This window comes from Rhinoderma darwinii, chromosome 12 (genome assembly GCF_050947455.1).
Source record: "Rhinoderma darwinii isolate aRhiDar2 chromosome 12, aRhiDar2.hap1, whole genome shotgun sequence".
NCBI lineage: Eukaryota > Metazoa > Chordata > Amphibia > Anura > Rhinodermatidae > Rhinoderma > Rhinoderma darwinii.
In genome coordinates, this window is record NC_134698.1 from 50,622,269 (window position 1) to 50,639,248 (window position 16,980).

Genomic DNA, 16,980 nt, shown 5'->3' on the forward strand with positions numbered 1-16,980 from the left:
AAGCATAATTGTGTCGTTTTTTATTTTTAGTTATTCTGAGAGTTCACACTTTTTTCGTACTGTCACTTGTTGCATGCATTTCCATCAAATGTGATGCATGTGTAGCACCCCATTTATGCCATTCCAGCGATGCCTGCCTTCTTTCTATGTTAGATGATACAAATGAATGAATGAATGAGTCAAGAGCACTACATTTAAAAAGTCTTACTCAAACCTTTGTTTTTGCCTAACATACAAGCGGCCTCTATCCACAAAATCCCATGACGCTTACCTGTTCCTTACTCCTGTGTCATGCCCATGCTACCAATTGGACCCTCAATCACTCCCTGCATTCCTTTCTTGAAATTTCTCAAGTCCTTGAGTTCCACCTGAAGGAATATTTTGAACCTAATGAACACACAGTGTTTGTGTCGGTTTCCCTTCGGGACGGCCGTAATACCGTCCTAAGCGGATTTCTTATCCGCATAGCCGCCCGGAAAAGAGAAAGCGTCTAGCACGCCAATCAAAATTAGAAGCTCAGGTGCTCCTCCTGAACTCTCAATTTAAACATTCCGTTACACCTCAGTTGCCACGAGAGTTGACTCGGGCCTGGTGTGAATTAGGACTCTATCTCACTGAAAAAGGCAAGAGGATTATCTGTTGGTCTCAAAAGCGACTCTTCGAGTCCCCCCTTTCTATCAAATTGCGCACACAGTTAAGGAACATAACCTCTAATTCCTTGACAATAGTGTGTGAGTTTTGTTGCCAATTGTCTACTTATATACTGAACAGGCTACTCCCGACCTACACGCAATTGATGATTTTCTTTCTACCACCCCGTTGCCGCCCTTGTCCAATGGGTTGGCTGAAGTTTTGGGTCAAGAGACTTACCTTGAAGAAGTAGAGGCTGCCATGAAAATGTTGAAGCTTAATAAACGGCCCAGCCCTGACTGCTTCACTGTTTTTTATTCTAATATATGTCTCTGTTTTGAGTCCACCCCTTTCTAAATTCTGCAACACTCTTAGGATCGGTGAGATCCCCAACTACACCACAATTATCGAATCTTTCTTTGATTCCAAAGCCTAAAATTGACTACTTGAGTTGGTCTAACTACTGTCCAATTTGCTTAATAAACGTAGAGGTTAAATTGCTAACTAATATCCTCGCCCTGCGTTTAAACATTGGCCTAGGTACCTTGACACATAGAGATTAAGTTGGATTAGTTCAATGCTGGCAGGCCTCCCACCTGTTACATTGCTGCAGATACATAGGTATTGAGGCTATGTTCCTTTCCCTTGATATATCAGAAAGGCATTTGATACGATCTCTTGGACATAGTACTGAACCGGTGGGGTTTCCCCTTCTTATTTTATTTTTTGGCTAAACTTGGCTATAACAACCTTTTATAGTACTCCAAAGGCCTTTGCAAGATACAATGGGTTCGCCTCTGACCTCTTCTACATCTTCAGAGACACCTGCCAGGGTTGTCCCCTCTTGCCCTTGCTGTCTTTTCTTTCTCTTGAACCTCTGGTGATTCATCTTCGCCAAGATCACAATCTTCAAAGCATTGAAGTAGCTTTGGTAGCACATAAATTATGCATGTTTGCCGATGATATCTGGGAATTTGCCTCACTAATTATATGCGCACTATTAGTATGGCTAACTACCGTCTCCCCATTACTGCTATGAGTTATAATTGTGTTGGAAGATTGAGGCAAATATCATATTTCATGGCTGGGCTGGGTACATGCGCTAGAAATTGTGTTTTTTTTCTAATGCAGGGGCGTATATTTACCAACCCCCCTCCCCCCCAAAAAAAACATACATATCGAGAGATAGCATATCTATAAGACTAAGGCTCCCATAGCTACACCGCTGGATAGAATTGGATGTATTCTCTCAGCAGACAGTATCACACATGATAGGCTTAGATACATGGCCCCAGAAGACAGTATTACACATGATAGACTTAGATACAGTGCCCCAGCAGTCAGTATCACACATGATAGACTTAGATACAGTGCCCCAGCAGACAGTATCACACATGATAGCCTTAGGTACATGGCCCAGCAGACCGTATCACACATGATTGGATTAGATACAGTGGCTCAGCAGACAGTATCACACATGATAGGATTAGATATAGGGCCCAGTTCGCTGACATTGCGGCTCCAGCGCTGGACCCAGGAAAGGTGAGAATAATAATTGTTTTTCTTTATGTGTTACAAATTTTTTGGGTGTGTTTGTGTTTTTTCAGGTTGGGATGTTGGACTACGTCGGATTCAAGGACTACTTAGATTACGGCTTTTTGATTCTCAATAAAATTGTTAAAGAGGGTTGTGTGTTTTTTTTTTTATTTCAATAAAATATTTTTTCTATGTCCTTGTATTTTTTTTAAACTTTATTACTCCCACCTTAGTAATAGCTGCTGGCTGATTGACAGTGTCCATTACTAAGGAATGGCTTGGTGTTAGCCGGTGCAGAGGCTAACACTAACCCCCATTATTACCCTGGTACCCACTGCTACCAGGGGTACCGGGAAAAGCTGGGTACGATCCAGTACCCGACCATCTGTAGTGATGTTCGAGTACTGGGGCATGTGGTATTATTAGCTGGGAAAGGCCAAAAACAGTGACCTTTCCCATCCTGGTAACGCTAGGCTTCTGCTATGTTGTATCTGGCTGGTTATGAAAATGGGGAGGACCGTACAACGTTTATTCCATTTAAAAAAATTTAAATAGCGTGGGGTCCCCCCCAATTTTGATAACCAGCCAGATACAACACAACAGCAGCAGCCAAGCATTAGCAGGGTTTCGAAAGGCCACTGTTTCTGGGCTTTCCCAGCCTAATAATACCAGCCTGCGGCCGCCCCAGTGCCCAGCCATCACTGCAGATGATCGGATACTGGATCGTACCCAACTCTTCCCGGTACCAATGGTGGCGGTGGGTACCGGGGTAATAATGAGGGTTAGTATTAGCCTCTGCACCGGCTAACACTACCCGCCTTAGTAATGGATGCTGTCAATCAGCCAGTGGTCATTACTAAGGCGATAGTAATGAAGTTTAAAAGAAAATACAAAGACATAGATAAAATATATTTTATTGAAATAAAAAAAAACGCACAACCCTCATTTAACCATTTTATTGAAAATAAAAAAAGCCGTCATCGAAGTAGTCCTCGAATCCGACGTAGTCCAACGACCAAGCCTTTAAAAAAAAACACACACACACACACACACACACACAAACCATTAGTAACATGTTATAGGCTTAGGTACAGGGCCCATGTGTGATACTGTCTGTTAGACCCTGTATCACTAAGCCTACCACATGTTAGGCTTAGTCACAGGGCCCTAGCAGACAGTAATTTTATACTGTATAAGATTACTGACTGCTGGGGCCCTGTATCTAAGTCTGACTTATGGTAAGCTAAGATACATTGTCCAACAGATCGTATCACACATGGGCCCTGTTTCTAAGCCCATGTGTGATGCTGTCTGATGGACCCTGTATCTAAGCTTACCACAAGGCAGGCTTAGATACAGGACCCCAGCAGACATTAATGAGGTTACACTTACCCAGCTCTTTGGTGCAGCGGATGTCCCGACACCATCCAGCGTCGTGACGTCATGCGCGGTGCACAGCGTCGTGACGGGAGAAGACGTCAGGACTTCCGCTGCGCTCGGGAAGGAGGGTAAGTATTTGTGTCGTTACTATAGTAACAGAAGCCCGTGTATTTTATAACATAGGCCCCAGTTACTATAGTAAGTTTCTATAGACGCGGTGCGGGGGCCGTGGCCCGGTCACAATCGCAACCGCTGCGACCTCTGTAGCAGCAGTCACCCGGGGATCCGGGGCATCGTGCCAAAGATGCCCCCGCATCCGGGGCTTGGGGTCTGGTGGTCTGGTGCTAGCAACGCCCCTGAACTAAACTACTGTATCCTTTTTTCGCGCTCCCAGCCCCTGTTCAATGTCATTACCCCCAATTACTCCAGAGGTTGATCAACAACTTTGTATGGCAAGGTGGTATTCCTTAGTGAATAGTTCTACTTAAAGCAAAAGGGGGATTGAGCATTCCTAATATGACTAAATATGGCTGACTGGCTACTACAGATCTTTGGCTTGCGCTGGAAGTGCCTGGAGGCCATCTGATGCCATTAGATGGGCTATTATGGTTTCTTCCCTCTCAGCAGTCTTTCATTACCAGGGTGTCTTGAATCACTCGCACAAATTTGGGACTCTTCTAAATTGATTTCTCTATTCCTACCACTGGCTCCACTCTGTGGTAACGCACCATTTTTTCCGGGACACGAGTGCCCTCAACTGTTCCTAGCTTGATCTATAGCAGAGCTCACAAAAGTGCATCATTTTTTCACTTTATCAGGAATCAGTAAGTTTTCCCTGCCAATTGGAGAACTGTTTTGATATTTGCAGAGTAAGCACCTAGTTACCTACTTATTTAAAAACGTTCCTACTCCTTTTGCTCTAAATTATTTTGAGTAACATTTCCTTCAATGACCTCACTGCCTTGCTTCCATCTTGCTCCTATGCGCTCTCCTTTCCCAAGCCCAGTCTAGCCACCAGTTGCTGGTATGTACGTTAGTGGGACGCCGACTTGGGCACAGAATTATCTGAATTTAAGCTGCCACAAATTTGGTCTTCTACTGCTTGGGGACTGCTGAACACTCTGATGCTTTAAACCAAAATATCCGTAGAGCTAAGGTGGTCCCAGGGTACTCTCCATGTTTTCGAGGATGCCAGAAATGGGGGGACATATTTCACATAAGGTGGCAATGTCCTATAGGCATAGGCTTTGGGTGCAGCATATTTCCTTATCCTAACCCTCACTGGTCACAACTTAGTTAAAAACCGCTGAGAGGCCCTCCTTAATAAGAAAATTGCAAAGGTATGCAGCTTCATGCCAAGCCCATTCTCATACTGCACCCTCTAGAAATGTGTTCCGCAGAATTCTCTCCAGCATGAAGGTTAGCCCTCATTTAGACCTTGCTCGGGTACTGGACTGGCGCGTTTATTTTTCTGGACTCTTCATTGATCACATCTTAGACTCATAAGTTTGCGAAGTGGGCCCTTCAGACTACAAAATGGAGACTGTCGGTATGCCTCAAGACTGCTTCTTTTACTCTGATACTTTTGGAGGGGTTCACCATCGATGATAAGTTTCTGGCCAACATCCTCTAACATCTGCCTCTCAGGGACAAGTTCTCTTTCAGGGTACGGTTTTCCACTAGCTCTTACAGTCACTAAGTTTTTATTCCAGGACTGTTTAAACCACGATCCGTAATTATGGTGGTTTTCCCAGCAGATCATCACTACTATGATAGTGTGAGAAGCAGCTCCATCCTCCTCTTCCTTTTTCCTTATCCAGGATTTTATCTTTTCTCTAGCAAGGCTTGGATCTCGGGCTTGACCTCAATTGCCTCCTTGACGTCTAAATATTTCTCCATGAGGTCGCCCATGCGGCCCCGCTTATGTTCACCCCATAACTTTGAGACCTCACCCTGGTCCTGGAGCCATGTGAGATCACTCTTATTCATTTTCTTGGTAGGTAGTGATTGTGATGGCTATCTCCTCCACTCGACATGTGTCAGAGTTTACAGTTTCTCCTGCTGTTCTTTGCTTAGTTCCCTCCTTCCTGCCGAAGGTGGCTTCTCCGATTCAAGGAAATGCTTTCTAATCAATCTGGATGTAATTTCAGCTCTTCATATCTATCTTCCTTTCATCTCCCGGGACAACATCAGAAACTCCTATATTTTCAGGGATGGATATGGCGATTTGACTTGCATATTGCACTATAGGCAGAGCTCTGCAGTTTCGATTCACAAATTGTACTCCCTTTCACAGCTCGTTACTGTGCTCTATAAGTTACTTACCTCTGATGCCTTTCTCTGTCTTATGGTTTTGCAGGCGACAGTACACAGACTGTGCCCATGCTTTTTTCCCACACCACTGAAGACTGCTTTTAAATGTCCCAAGGTCACATGTGTCACCCAATAACATGGAGGGGAAAACTGGATTTTTTTTCTCACCATAAACTCCTTTTCTCGTCATGTTTGTTGTGGGGGGGGGGGGGGCCGCACCCACCCATTTTTTTCCTTTTTAGATGCTATAACTGTTCTTCATAGGGGATTTTTTTCCACCAGATCTCTCATGGTCTGTTAATCTCATTATTTGTCGTAACCGTTTAGGTATTTCTCTGCCTCTCCTAACTGCTTATGTACAAACTGATCAGCTCCTTGTCTGCAGGAGGGGTATAGCATGGTAGGAGGAGCTAACACTTTTTTACTTAGTGTCTGCCTCCTAGTGACAGCAGCTTTAACCAAGGTCATCTGTGTCGCCCAATAAAAGTATTTTACGGCAAGTAACAAAAATCCATTTTTTTTATTGATCAGCCAATAAAGGTACCACTCCTATAATTCTTTTGTCTTTTTTGTCACAAAAGTATTTTAGATCACATGCACCACTGTTTAGAAATTTTACTTTTGTAAACTTCTTGTTTGTTTTTATTGCTCCTTAAAAATGCTATGACAACAGCCAGTTTTATGGCGCTCTGTAGTCTGGAGGCCATTAAAGGGGTTTTCCGGTCTTTTAAAATTATGTGCAGGAGTTTTCCAGTCACTAAATATTGATGGCCTAGCCTCAGGATAGGCCATCAATAGCAAATGGGTCAGGGTCTGAATTTCAGGACCCACGCCGATCAGCTGTTTTGAAGGGGCCACGGCGCTCGTACGAGCACTGCTTCCCCTTCATTTCTTCTTGCTCACTATAAATTGTCAACATGTATTTAGCGGTGATTCACAGGTATTGCAGCCTTTTCTCCCATTCACTTCAAATGGAGAAAAGACTGCAAAACCTGTGAATCTCCACTAAATGCATGTCGACAATTTACAGTGAGCAAGAAGAAATGAAGGGGAAGCAGCGCTCGTACGAGCGCTGCGGCCCCTTCAAAACAGCTGATCGGCGGGGGTCCCGAAAGTCAGACCCCGACCCATCAATTTCTAGTGGCTGAAAACCCCTTTAACTGCAGATTAATCACTTATTAGTCACTTACTAATGTTCTGTCTGTAGCTGAAATGTCTCTGTAAGCCAGTCTCACATTCAGTTATATGACCATGCTCTTCGTGTTTATCTCCTTCTTGTGTGATGTGTTGTATTCTGAAAACTTTGTTATCTCCCCTCTCTGAACAAATCACATTACTTATTTGCTCTGCTCCCTGCTCTCCTCCTCCTCCTCCCGGTCTCTGGAAGGATAGTGTTTCTCAGAGCTGTGTCTCTGTAGCAAACAATAAGTAATGACAGCACCATATTACACCTTGAATATAGAAGCATTCAGGCAGCTGTAAATAGAGGCAATGTCTGTGAAAGGAGAGAGGAATCATGGGATCTGTCGTCCTTTACATGGTAACCCCACCAAAAGCAAGCCCTGCCAGCATCAAAACAGCAGTACTGCACAGAGCTGGGCAAAATAATGAAAAGGAAAAATAATTACTTCTGAGATATGGTGGCATTATCTGGTGACCATTCACATACAGGTACTTATGCTATATTTTTCATAATCTTGGATAACCCCTTTAACCAAGTACAGACCACCATAACTGCAGTTAGTAATCAGAGGGTGGGGGGGGGGGCAGATTCCCTCTATGGGAAAAACGCTTTTTCATAATAATATTGTTTCACTGCCTATACAAGTAAACTGACTCTTTTTTTTTTCTTTTTTTCATTTTTGGAGGTATCTAGTACTGAAAACCTATTGAAAGAGATGTTAAAAACTGTTACAAAGGAAAAGTGGATTTTGGAAAATAAAAGCAGCGACATGATTGTTTGCATGGGCAACCAATCCACTTTTTCTTTGTACTAGTTTTGATACATCGCCCACATTGTTTGTGATTCCTTTTTTGTTACTTTTAGTATATACATATTATAAGCCCTATTATATGATGCATTTTGACTATTGTATTTTCTTATCATAGGACTTTGCTGGCCCTTGGATGTCTCATTGTTCATTTAAATCAAACTGCTGAAGAAAATTTAAAGAACGTTAAGCTCCCCAAAAAGTATGTAGATCTAATACCATAGTCTTCATAAATATACACAAAAAGAGTGGACACTGCCGTATTGTGGATAAATAAATAAGATCAATATCTCAACATATAATATACAGATGTAGCCATCGTTATCTTGACTTTTAACGCATTAAATACACAGTGTCAGGAAGTTTTAGCTTGGCTTTTTCAATGACTTTTGTTGTGTTCTATCACACTGCAGCAAGTTATCAGTCTAGATAAACTTGGCTACATCTGTATATTGTACTCAGTATCGGACTTACATTTCTGTAGGCACATAAGGTCTGGCACCTTAATTTGCGTATAGAGCAGGCCACTGCTCATGTCTGGCTTTACAATGTTTGCCTGCTTAAAAAATAAAGCAAACTTGCCTTAGCCTGTCATATACGTGCCTAAGCTATGGTACCCCAGGTTAAAAAAGGGAATGGGTAAGCTCTGTGTGAGGTATTATGAAAGAAAATGCACCCTAGAGAAAAAGTATGATTAATACAAAAAATATCTATAAATAATCACTCCATCCATTATCCCCATAGATCTCTGTATTTTCCACTCTTGGAACCACATTCAAAATCTCTGTATAAATATGTGATTTACAAGGTATTAGGCACACAAGAACATGACGTGAAAAATCCTTATTTTTTCTGATGTAAATGTCTCCACCTTCTGGTGATTATGTGCACTGTATTAAAGGAAGACTTGCTTCATGCTGATCGTGTCATTTTAGATTGAAAAGTTAAAACTAAGCAATTATTAAACGTGTTTAAGGGGATGTCTGTGGACAAAGCAAAAATGTTATGTATTTTGCCAGTTATAGGCTTTACATTTTTTTTTCCCCCACCTTATCTAGGTTAAAATGTACAATAGTATAATTTTAAATCCTTGACTGTTATTAGTCACTTTCTAGTATTTAAGGTGGCTCCGCATTATTCTTATTCTTTTAGCAATGAACTGGTTTGGATTGGTTGTGTTTTAATAAAGGCTTAGACTTCTCTGGGCAAACATTCCTATTTTTAGAAGCTCAAAATTTTAATTCAGCCGATACTATTCTGATGCTTGAGCCCTCCTGTTGGGAAGGGTTAGTTTTTAATTAATTAAACAGCACAGCGGGAATTTCACTTCCCTTACACATAAGGGGACAGACATCAGATCAACGTTCACAGCAGTCGGCTATAAGTTCTACCTTTGCTCATTTGAAAAACATGCATTGCCTTATTACAGTTATATGATGTCCAACGGCTACAAACCTGCCCCGTTGGACCTCTCTGATGTAAAACTATTACCAGCCCAAGAAGTTCTAGTTGATAAACTTGCCGAGAACGCACACAACGTCTGGGCAAAAGATAGAATAAAACAAGGATGGACCTATGGCATTCAACAGGTAAGCACCAACAAATGTGTTCATACATAATACTTGGCTCAAAGACTTCGCATCTAAGAATTAAAGTTACCTGGCAGGTAAAATGTAGGTTTAGTTGTAAGCGTGCTTTGCTTGTTTTTTCTCCTATTGTAGGCAGACTTTTGGAATTGTGTTCAATAGAACTTCTAGTGCTTGCTTGGCATTTACCCTAAAAGGGGTAGGTTTATATATGATATATACTGTATATAACCCAAGGAGAGTTCTTTTCTATTACTCTCTTTTTCATAGTTCTGAATCTACTTCTGTGCAGTCAGCAGATAAAATAATAGCAGGATTACAGGGGTAAAGGGGGTATTACACTGGACGATTATCGGGCAGACGAGCGTTAATATAATGCAAACGCTCGATCATCTACTGTTTGTATAGTTTTAAAAAGTAACAGGGAAACGCGCTGCTGACATGATAATAATGGATGGGGACTAACGATTGGAGTAACGCCTGCTTGTCCCCATCCATAGCTCCCTGTGACAGAAGCAAGCGAGCGACGATCAACGATGTCTCGTTGATCGGCGCTCGCTGCACCGGCCGAATGTCGGCCGGTGTAAAAGGTCCCTTATAATCACATGCCTGAAGTGTCTCCTATTCCATTACTTTAGAGGGCACTAGTATTATAAGTGGGCATTACAGACGTGCAATATCTTATCAGGCCAATAACAAAATGGTTTGTTACTATAACACCAGATACCTGAAGCTTCACTATATATTAGATGTATTCATTTACAATATCTAGAGTCAGTTATCACGATCTACAATTTTAAAGGATTAATACAAATTATCTGCAGCTTGGCTATTATTATTATTTTTCCTACTGTAACTGGAACTAAGGTATATGGTGCCCTTGAGTCTCATATACTTGTAATTGAGAAATTGCATGCAGGAAGTGAGTACAGTCCCTTTACTGATATGACGTTTACACCAGTGACCGCAATTATAAAGCATTTTTCACAACCAAGAAAGATCTGAATGGTTTTTATTTTGTGACCTATTTGTTTAGGATCTGAAGAATAAACGAAACCCTCGCTTGGTGCCATATGCTTTACTTGATGAACGCACTAAGAAATCTAATAGAGACAGTTTACGTGAAGCTGTCAGAACATTTATTGGATACGGCTATAACATTGAGCCACCAGACCAAGAAATCAGTGAGTTTGTTGTGTTTAATACATATAACTGGGGTCCAAAAGGAAAATAATAGGAAAATTAATATATCTAAAAAAAATTAGACAGAGAAATTGTAATGCCGGGGTAGGGAGACAGACAGGTGAGCCCTAATCTACCCGCCACTCAGTCTCTGCCTACTTGCAACGGCCCGTCCTAGGCGACGACGTACAACTGGGCGACGGTCCCTACTCTCACTATGTGCACGACAGACAGACAGACAAGGGTACAAAGAAGCTAAGGGAAAATGGGCAGATGCCCACGGCAACACCGTGAGCTACAAGAGTAGTGAACGAGCCGAGTCAAACCAGGAGTGTACGAGGTACCAAACGCAGAGCAAGAGAGTAGTCAGTAAAGCCAGGGTCAATATGAAGCAGAGGACAGATAGTACAAGCAGCAGCAGCAGAGCCAGGAAACCAGCATAATCACAGGCAAAGGAGAAGCAGGAAATGAAGGTATAAATAGACAGAGGGCGGGAGCTAGCTCCATCTGGCCAGGCTGTGATAGGCTCTCCCACTCCTCAGCCTCCCAGCCTGAGTGGTAGAAGAAGGAGTCACTCTATCAGACTTAGGAGCAGGTGCAGACTGACTAACCACGGGTGTCGACACAGAAGCTGTGTCTGGCAGATCCTTTACAGAAATAGAGAGAGAGAGAAAAAGAGAAAGAAACCCCACTGAGGTGAAAACTTGCAGGTAAAGGGTAACTAAATGTTCAACAAACTTCTGACTTGTCATAGTGACATGTTAGACGTTTTGATTGGTGGGGGTCCGAGCACTGGGACCCCAACCAGTCGCTAAAACGAAGCGGCACAAGTGCTTGTGTGAGCGCTCAGCTGCTTTGTTTCTGTTCAGCTTTTTCCGGAAATCAATGTAGCGGTGTACTGACTCAATAGAAAGTCTATGAGCCCTTACACCGCTACACCGGCTTTCCGGAAAAAGACGAACAGATATAAAGTGGCTCAGCGCTCACACGGGCACTTGTGCCGCTTCGTTTAGCGATTGGTGGGGATCTCAGTGCTCGGACCCCCACCAATCAAAACTTCTGACATGTCACTATGACATGTAAGAAGTTTGTTGAACGTTTAGTTGCCCTTTAAGCAGACATGTCACAGAAAGCACAGTAGGTCTTCGAAATAAAATAGCAATGCCGAAATGATCAAAGTATTTAATTGAAACATAGTTTCTAAGGCTGAAAAATAACAAAAGGCAAAAGTCCTGCTTCCTGACTACAAATATTGCAATCAGAATAAATCCCTGGATCAACAACCCATCTCCAGTAATATAATTATCATAACTTGTAATATTACCACACTCAAGAATGGCATACGGGGCTCTTTTAAACTTATCCAGTGAATTCACCATAACAACTTCCTCTCCATACTCTCCCTTCTCTTACTGTAAAATACCCACTTCTATGTGTGGTCTTACTAGTGATTTATAAAGTGTTCTCGTCATGTGCATCTCGCCCCTTTTGATGCATAAATTTCATCCTGACAACTCATAATGTGACTCAGTAGTGTTTATACTTTCCGTGCTCACTTTTTGACCACTTTTGGAATTTTGGCACCACATTTGCTATATATCAGTCCTTGGAACATTATAGAATCCTTAGATATTGGAAACACTGATCTGTCTATCACTATACTTAATTCCCTTACAACATTGGGTTGTATGTCATATGCATACTGTGATTCCTTTATTTTACATTTTGTAAGGCCGTTCTGCACTTCTACTTGGGTTAGACAGGTGGCGTTTAATGGCGAGTTTGTTATTCCTCTGCATGTCACCTGACATTACATTTTACCTGCGAATTTAGTGGAGAAAAAAATATTTAATGAGAAAATACATCACCCCCATATCAGTGACAGTCACAGGTCCCCTATAAAAGTGACAGTCACAGTTCCCCCATAACAGTGATAAAGAAGAATACTTTAAAACCCTTTCAGGACGCAGCCATTTTTTTAATTTTATTTTTCATTTTTTCCTCCCCATCTTCCAAAAGCCATGACTTTTTTATTTTTCCGTCGATCTAGCCATATGAGGGCTTGTTTTTTGCGGGACGAGTTGTCGTTTTTCACATTTAGTGGATCATATATTGTATTGGGAAACTGAAAAAAACTTCTTTGTGGGGTGTAATAGGAAAAAAACAGCAATTCCTCAATATTTTGAGGGGTTTTGTTTTTATGGCTTTCACTATACAGTGAAAATGTCATGTTAACTGTATTCTACCGGTCAATACGATTACGGTGATACCAAATTTATATTTGTAGGTTTTACTACTTTTACAAGGAAGAAACGAATCGTCAAAAATAAAATTTGTGTTTTGTCGCCACATTCTGAGAGCCATAACTTTTTTATTTTTCCGTCAATTGAGCAGCATGAGAGCTTATTTTTTACGCGACGAGCTGTTACTATTGGTACCATTTTGGGCTACATAAGAAGTTTTGATCACTTTTCATAAAAAAAAGTGGGATATGAAGTGACCAAAAAACAGCGATTCTGGCGTTTTATATTTTTTCCTTTTTACGGTGTTGAGCATGCGCGTTAAATAATGGTATATCGTAATAGATCCGACTTTTACAGACGCAGCGATACCAATTTTGTTTATTTTTTTATTTTTGACATTACTTGAAAATGGGAAAAGGGTGTTTTTTTGAACTTTTTTCTTTTATTTTTCTTTTTTTTTCTACTACTAAAAACGTTATTTAACTTTTTTTTTTACACATTACACTCGTCCCCCCCAGGGGACTTGAACCAGTGATCGTTAGATCGCTGGTACAGTACACTGCAGTACTAATGTATTTCAGTATATTGTCATTTTTACAGGCTCTTGTTAAGCCCTGCCAGAGGCAGGGCTTAACAGGAGATGAAGAAAGGCAGCCCTGGGGGCCTTCATTAGGCCCCTGGGCTGCCATGACAACCATTGGCAACCTCTTTCTAATGTCTTAGATGCTGGGATCATGCTTGATCGCAGCATTTAAGGGGTTAAACAATCGTTAGTCCCGGGTGTCAGTATAACAACCTCACACAGTATAACAACCCATCCATTTCATGTTTCAGGAGGAGCTGACTAACTCTCTTTGTATGTAATCTGCAGTGACATCACAACTGTGTGTCAAGTAAGTTACTGTGGGTTTTATTCAGGTAAGCTACTGTGACATTGCTTTCTGTCAAGTAGGCAGGTCTAATTATGCCGTGAACGATGAGCCGTGAATGGCTTGGAGCAGACAGGCGCAATGTAGTGACGTCATCCCGTCTGTCTGTGCCGAGCCACTCACTGCACAGAGCGGAGCTATGGGGGTCAAACACTGAGTATACTAAAAGTAGAGTGAAAAAACACGGCGCCACATGTGTGTATCAATTATGAATTTGATGGGCAAAAGATCGTAACTGCTCACCTGTAAAGTTGAAAGTAATCCGTGAGTACAAAGCTGCTGCCGATCCCAACGCAAAACTCCAAAGAGATGCCAAAATTGATTGATAAAGAATAAAAAACGGGATACTGAGGCGCTGCTTGATAAAGAGTTAATACATTTAATTGAGGTAGTATAAATAGACAATTGCTACGCGTTTCAACGCCGGACTGGCGTCTTCCTCAGGCAAGTTAAGATGACAGCAAGGAGGCACATATTTATACACATACAGAATGCAGGGCTAATTAAGCCTAATTCAGACCAGAGTCCTGAAAAAACCGCCAAAACCAGCGGGTCAGAGTTCAATCCAAACGTAAAGTGTTAAAACAATTCATTGTTGTCATATGTTAACAACATTAATGGAATTAAAATGATCAGACAGTACATAACCGCATAATTGCATAATTATATAGTAATTAAATCATTTAAACGAAATGGCATAGAATATTTGCGCAAAAAGGCAATGGATTATGAAATTGCACATTGAACATAAACTTAAAATAACACAAGAATTGAAGTAAGATAAATAAAAATGCATTTGCAACTGCTGGATACATATAGAAATAATTGTACCAACAATAGCAACGCGTTGTCATGGAGACCAGAAGCGACACAGCCGGGAAGGAAGTCAAAACGCCAGTGGAACGCAAGGTGAGACGCACAGCAAGCATCTCATAGGGCGCAGGCAGGACAAGTGTTTGTTTATGACACAGCAGGGAAGGAAAATCAGAACGCCAATGGAACGCAAGGTGAGACGCATAGACCGTTGTCATGACGACCGCTATCAAAAGAGATAAGGTGGCCGGGAGAGTCCAATCGAACCCATGGAACGCACAGTGACACGCAGGGTCGCGCATACAGAGAACCTAAGGGTTGCAACGAAACGAGGTCTGGAGCATCACAAAAATGTAAGTAGACAGATTATATTTAGATGTTATTCTGTCAATAATGTGCAGACTATTGAAATAATGGTCATTTTGGTAGGAAAAAATACAGGTATTGTCTGGAGTGCTGATGAAATAAGAAAATAAAATAAAAAACTGGACACCTCCTCTATAATCAAAGAATAAAATATTAAAATGAAAAAGAATTAAGCAATATTAATATTCATAAGAAGAAGCTCATATGTAAAAATGCTTTAAAAGGTGCATTTTTTAAAATTAGTAAAGGATATCAGTCCAATGTAGATTCTGCGATGTCATTGAGGCCATTTGGATACAAGGTCCCCAGTTTGTAGATCCAAAAGTTTTCCCTTTGTTTTAACCTAATGAACCTATTGGATATATCTACAGGAATATACTCAATAGGGGTGACAGTTATGAGATCAAAGTTACATTTGTGCTTTAAAGCAAAATGACGTGATACACTATGTTTGGTGTATCCACTTTTAACATTGAACCTGTGTTTGTTGATCCTGTCTCTGAGGGTTTGGGTAGTACGGCCCACATATTGTCGGTTACATGGACATTGGAGAAGATATATAACATAGCTGCTTCCGCAGTTTAAAAAGCTTTTTATCTGAAACTTTTCGTTAGTTGACATAGAAGTAAAATCCGTTTTTTTATTAGTCATACTCAGGCAGCACAGACATCTCGTTCTCCCGCAGCGATATGAACCATTCATAATCAGAGAAGTTTTGATAGGTATTTGGGAAATATTCCGAAGTTTACTAGGTGCAATTAGGTTCCTCAGGGTTTTCGCCCTTCTGTACGTAATTTTTGGTTTAACTGGGAGGATGACTAGGGCGAAGGCTCTGACACAATTTGAGTGCATCAACCCTGTGGCTAAAGACCCTAAAAAATCGATTGATTTTAGCTGTAATTTTATCACCACATACAATAAAGGCAGTAAGTACATTAGCTCTACAATACATAAATATTGGCATATCCTTAAAAATGACCAATTTATGAAAGACATCCTCCCAGTTAAACCAAAAATTACGTACAGAAGGGCGAAAACCCTGAGGAACCTAATTGCACCTAGTAAACTTCGGAATATTTCCCAAATACCTATCAAAACTTCTCTGATTATGAATGGTTCATATCGCTGCGGGAGAACGAGATGTCTGTGCTGCCTGAGTATGACTAATAAAAAAACGGATTTTACTTCTATGTCAACTAACGAAAAGTTTCAGATAAAAAGCTTTTTAAACTGCGGAAGCAGCTATGTTATATATCTTCTCCAATGTCCATGTAACCGACAATATGTGGGCCGTACTACCCAAACCCTCAGAGACAGGATCAACAAACACAGGTTCAATGTTAAAAGTGGATACACCAAACATAGTGTATCACGTCATTTTGCTTTAAAGCACAAATGTAACTTTGATCTCATAACTGTCACCCCTATTGAGTATATTCCTGTAGATATATCCAATAGGTTCATTAGGTTAAAACAAAGGGAAAACTTTTGGATCTACAAACTGGGGACCTTGTATCCAAATGGCCTCAATGACATCGCAGAATCTACATTGGACTGATATCCTTTACTAATTTTAAAAAATGCACCTTTTAAAGCATTTTTACATATGAGCTTCTTCTTATGAATATTAATATTGCTTAATTCTTTTTCATTTTAATATTTTATTCTTTGATTATAGAGGAGGTGTCCAGTTTTTTATTTTATTTTCTTATTTCATCAGCACTCCAGACAATACCTGTATTTTTTCCTACCAAAATGACCATTATTTCAATAGTCTGCACATTATTGACAGAATAACATCTAAATATAATCTGTCTACTTACATTTTTGTGATGCTCCAGACCTCGTTTCGTTGCAACCCTTAGGTTCTCTGTATGCGCGACCCTGCGTGTCACTGTGCGTTCCATGGGTTCGATTGGACTCTCCCGGCCACCTTATCTCTTTTGATAGCGGTCGTCATGACAACGGTCTATGCGTCTCACCTTGCGTTCCATTGGCGTTCTGATTTTCC

General features: G+C 41.0%; 1 protein-coding gene across 4 annotated transcripts in view; it reads left to right on the forward strand.

The window, feature by feature from the left end:
• RYR3 (ryanodine receptor 3) overlaps positions 1 to 16,980 on the forward strand; it is a 658,838-nt gene that overhangs the window by 292,505 nt on the left and 349,353 nt on the right. For all 4 annotated transcript variants that reach the window (XM_075844915.1, XM_075844916.1, XM_075844917.1 and 1 more), the window contains 3 exons: positions 7,969 to 8,052; positions 9,280 to 9,439; positions 10,473 to 10,620. In XM_075844915.1, coding sequence (XP_075701030.1) covers positions 7,969 to 8,052; positions 9,280 to 9,439; positions 10,473 to 10,620 — 392 coding nt within the window. The remainder of the gene's footprint in view (positions 1 to 7,968; positions 8,053 to 9,279; positions 9,440 to 10,472; positions 10,621 to 16,980) is intronic.